General features: G+C 54.3%; 1 protein-coding gene across 1 annotated transcript; it reads right to left on the bottom strand.

Moving 5' to 3' along the window:
* Positions 1-2,378: 2,378 nt before the first annotated feature.
* Positions 2,379-4,500, bottom strand: LOC138364405 (uncharacterized). Its single transcript, XM_069324028.1, has 2 exons — positions 4,412-4,500; positions 2,379-3,585 (listed from the first exon to the last, which is right to left on the bottom strand). The coding sequence occupies exons 1-2, from the start codon at positions 4,498-4,500 to the stop codon at positions 2,379-2,381; spliced, it is 1,296 nt and encodes a 431-aa protein (XP_069180129.1).
* Between the last annotated feature and the right edge of the window lie 378 nt (positions 4,501-4,878).

Here is a 4,878-nt window from a genome sequence, read left to right on the forward strand (position 1 = left end):
TGTGTGTTGATGGATGGAATGTTAGAGTGGTGCATGTGGCACTTCCTCTCCTGTCTCACCGGGGGTGGAGCAGGGGACGCCATGATGGCCTGGCCTCTCTCTAAATGACTTTTTACATATCAGGTGACTCTCTTAGGTGCTTATTTACGTGTTAGTGATAACGGCCGGGTTCCAGCACGGTTCACCAGCAGTAATTGGGGGGACGTGGCTCTAAACTGATTGGCGAGTAGTGTTCCAGGGGTCGCTAGTAGGGTAGGGTAAGGCTTAAGGCGAGTTGTGGGAGGGGCATGTTGTGAGCCTGGGCTACCCATTCGGAACTCATGCCCCGTACCCTGTGCCGTGGGGCAGCAGGCCCCCCCACACCACCGGGACCCAGCGGACTCTACCCATGTTGCGTCAGGTCTGTGAGCTTGTGACGTGCGATGTGTCCCATTAAAGGTCTCGGTAGTATAGGTGGCTTCCTTCTTGACTCACACTCGCAAGTTTCGGGTACGAATTATTGGACGGGACAGAAATGGGCGGGAATGTTTGCTATCACCAAATGTGTTTGTCCACCAACGGTGGACAAACACACATTTATTATTAATAATTATCACTCTTCCTTCTGCTTGGTCTTGAAGGAGGCCGGCCTCGGGTGAAAGAGGGCTGTGACGATCTCTGTCTGGGACCCGTAGGTGCGGGACCGGGCCGTCCACCTCCCGGGGGTCGTGCGGGCCCAGGCTCTGCTTCAGGAGGCTGGGGTCGTTCATACCCTGGATGGGGTGGGTCTTCTCCGGCCCTGGTGCTACATAGCCTTCCCGGCTTGGTGCCTTCATTGATAATAACTTGCGTACTTCTCCGGCCACGACCACGGCGGTCTCCGGGTTTAGAGTCCCTGAGCCTTTTATCACCAACTTCGAGGTCAACTCCGGAGCTCACAGTTCCTGTGACGGCGCTGGAACCAATCGTATTGGCGTTTGCCTTTCCATTGGAGACTTTCGGCGCCGTGGAGAGGGGGGGACCTGCTGCATGGGTAACAGCTTCTCCTCCGTATCAACCTACCCTGGCTTTGTGCCCTGGTGAGGCCACTCCAGACCGACACCCAGGGCGCGACTCCATAGTCTCCTGAGACTGATGGATGCCTACTACTAGTACTACTACCTTGTGTTTAATAGGTATCCTGTCCTGGTGCACTATTATGTGTCTGGTGAGTGTCCTACTGGGTACTGGGAGCACCAGCAGGGTACTGGGAGCACCAGCAGGGTACTGGGAGCACCAGTAGGGTACTGGGAGCACCAGCAGGGTACTGGGAGCCCCAGCAGGGTACTGGGAGCACCAGCAGGGTACTGGGAGCACCAGCAGGGTACTGGGGGTACTGGGAGCACCAGCAGGGTACTGGGAGCACCAGCAGGGTACTGGGAGCACCAGCAGGGTACTGGGAGTACCAGCAGGGTACTGGGAGTACCAGCAGGGTACTGGGAGCACCAGCAGGGTACTGGGAGCACCAGTAGGGTACTGGGAGCACCAGCAGGGTACTGGGAGCACCAGTAGGGTACTGGGAGCACCAGCAGGGTATTGGGAGCACCAGTAGGGTACTGGGAGTACCAGCAGGGTACTGGGAGCACCAGCAGGGTACTGGGAGCACCAGCAGGGTACTAGGAGGACCAGCAGGGTACTGGGAGCACCAGCAGGGTACTGGGAGCACTAGCAGGGTACTGGGGGTACTGGGAGGACGGGTATAGTGACCTTGCAGGCGTCCCGACTAAACCAGATGTTCCCACCACCTCCACCGTAACTGGGAAGGCGCCACACCTGTTTTCCTGACCTTAAGAGCTTGACCTCCACCTCCTGACCTTAAGAGCTTGACCTCCACCTCCTGACCTTAAGAGCTTCACCTCCACCTCCTGACCTTAAGAGCTGGACCTCCACCTCCTGACCTTAAGAGCTTGACCTCCACCTCCTGACCTTAAGAGCTGGACCTCCACCTCCTGACCTTAAGAGCTGGACCTCCACCTCCTGACCTTAAGAGCTTGACCTCCACCTCCTGACCTTAAGAGCTTGACCTCCACCTCCTGACCTTAAGAGCTTGACCTCCACCTCCTGACCTTAAGAGCTTGACCTCCACCTCCTGACCTTAAGAGCTTGACCTCCACCTCCTGACCTTAAGAGCTTGACCTCCACCTCCTGACCTTAAGAGCTTGACCTCCACCTCCTGACCTTAAGAGCTGGACCTCCACCTCCTGACCTTAAGAGCTGGACCTCCACCTCCTGACCTTAAGAGCTTGACCTCCACCTCCTGACCTTAAGAGCTTGACCTCCACCTCCTGACCTCACTGTCTCCAGTCCTCGCCTCTGTGACGTCATTCTCACCTCACTGCCACAGCCACATTTTATATTCATTATTCCAAGATTGTCAGGTCTGGTGTGGTCTTGATGGTCAGGTCTGGTGTGGTCTTGATGGTCAGGTCTGGTGTGGTCTTGATGGTCAGGTCTGGTGTGGTCTTGATGGTCAGGTCTGGTGTGGTCTTGATGACCAGGTCTGGTGTGGTCTTGATGGTCAGGTCTGGTGTGGTCTTGATGGTCAGGTCTGGTGTGGTCTTGATGACCAGGTCTGGTGTGGTCTTGATGGTCAGGTCTGGTGTGGTCTTGATGGTCAGGTCTGGTGTGGTCTTGATGGTCAGGTCTGGTGTGGTCGTGATGGTCAGGTCTGGTGTGGTCTTGATGGTCAGGTCTGGTGTGGTCTTGATGGTCAGGTCTGATGTGGTCTTGATGGTCAGGTCTGATGTGGTCTTGATGGTCAGGTCTGGTGTGGTCTTGATGGTCAGGTCTGATGTGGTCTTGATGACCAGGTCTGGTGTGGTCTTGATGCTCAGGTCTGATGTGGTCTTGATGACCAGGTCTGGTGTGGTCTTGATGGTCAGGTCTGATGTGGTCTTGATGACCAGGTCTGGTGTGGTCTTGATGCTCAGGTCTGATGTGGTCTTGATGCTCAGGTCTGGTGTGGTCTTGATGCTCAGGTCTGGTGTGGTCTTGATGGTCAGGTCTGATGTGGTCTTGATGCTCAGGTCTGGTGTGGTCTTGATGGTCAGGTCTGATGTGGTCTTGATGCTCAGGTCTGGTGTGGTCTTGATGACCAGGTCTGGTGTGGTCTTGATGCTCAGGTCTGATGTGGTCTTGATGCTCAGGTCTGGTGTGGTCTTGATGGTCAGGTCTGATGTGGTCTTGATGCTCAGGTCTGGTGTGGTCTTGATGACCAGGTCTGGTGTGGTCTTGATGACCAGGTCTGGTGTGGTCTTGATGACCAGGTCTGGTGTGGTCTTGATGACCAGGTCTGGTGTGGTCTTGATGACCAGGTCTGGTGTGGTCTTGATGACCAGGTCTGGTGTGGTCTTGATGACCAGGTCTGGTGTGGTCTTGATGCTCAGGTCTGGTGTGGTCTTGATGACCAGGTCTGGTGTGGTCTTGATGGTCAGGTCTGGTGTGGTCTTGATGGTCAGGTCTGGTGTGGTCTTGATGGTCAGGTCTGGTGTGGTCTTGATGGTCAGGTCTGGTGTGGTCTTGATGGTCAGGTCTGGTGTGGTCTTGATATAATGTATGGTTCTCCACCTTGGCCAGAAGGCGTCTTAGGGTACTCAATGGTTCTCCACCTTGGCCAGAAGGCGTCTTAGGGTACTCAATGGTTCTCCACCTTGTCCAGAAGGCGTCTTGGGGTACTCAATGGTTCTCCACCTTGGCCAGAAGGCGTCTTAGGGTACTCAATGGTTCTCCACCTTGTCCAGAAGGCGTCTTGGGGTACTCAATGGTTCTCCACCTTGGCCAGAAAGCGTCTTGGGGTACTCAATGGTTCTCCACCTTGGCCAGAAAGCGTCTTGGGGTACTCAATGGTTCTCCACCTTGGCCAGAAAGCGTCTTAGGGTACTCAATGGTTCTCCACCTTGGCCAGAAAGCGTCTTGGGGTACTCAATGGTTCTCCACCTTGGCCAGAAGGTCGTCTTGGGGTACTCAATGGTTCTCCACCTAGTAAAGAGAGAGTATATAATATGCTGGAGCAGGAGAGTGGTGCGTACTTAAGATGGGAGTAAATCTAGTTTTTATGAGGTTTTAAGGTTATAATTTGCTTTCTTTTGTCGGGGACAGGAAGCCTGTGTACAGTTTAGGCTTGTCCCTTGGCCCTCCCAAGGTCCAACCACCGACCTTCTCCAGGAGCCAGCCTCACACTACTTGTTTAACTTCATAAATGTTCATATATGAACATAAGAGGCATGAGGTGAAAGGAAACGTGCCCAATCATTTCTGTTTCACCCGGGAATTGAACTCGGGAGCTCTCCCTCTCTCTCTCTCTCTCTCCCTCTTTAAGGACACAACTGCCGACCATAAAACAAAGGTCAACTGACTGATTGAAACTAACATTGCCAAAACGTCTGGACTTCACCTGTCAACAGCTACTGGAGAGCACAAAGCTGGATATACATATGTGAGTGTCAAGAGCCACCAGCCTGGAGACACAGTCTGACTGATCATGACCCGGAGCTACACACACACACACACACGGACACACTCGCCACACAACTCCATTCTCTGCTAACTCCACCGTGCCACAGCCTTAAGGGCACACAGGAGTATGTTAAGTTATTGTTGTGGTTGACAGGCGGTGGGTGTGGGAGCGTCTCTGGGGGCTGGTGTTGACCAGTGTGGGTGTGGGAGCGTCTCTGGGGGCTGGTGTTGACCAGTGTGGGTGTGGGGTGTTAGTGTGGGTGTGGGGTGTTAGTGTGGGTGTGGGGTGTTAGTGTGGGTGTTAGTGTGGGTGTTAGTGTGGGTGTGGGTGTAAGTGTGGGTGTGTGTGTGGGTGTGTGTGTAAGTGTGGGTGTAAGTGTGGGTGTTAGTGTGGGTGTGGGGTGT

The sequence above is a fragment of the Procambarus clarkii genome, chromosome 13 (genome assembly GCF_040958095.1).
Source record: "Procambarus clarkii isolate CNS0578487 chromosome 13, FALCON_Pclarkii_2.0, whole genome shotgun sequence".
Classification (NCBI taxonomy): domain Eukaryota; kingdom Metazoa; phylum Arthropoda; class Malacostraca; order Decapoda; family Cambaridae; genus Procambarus; species Procambarus clarkii.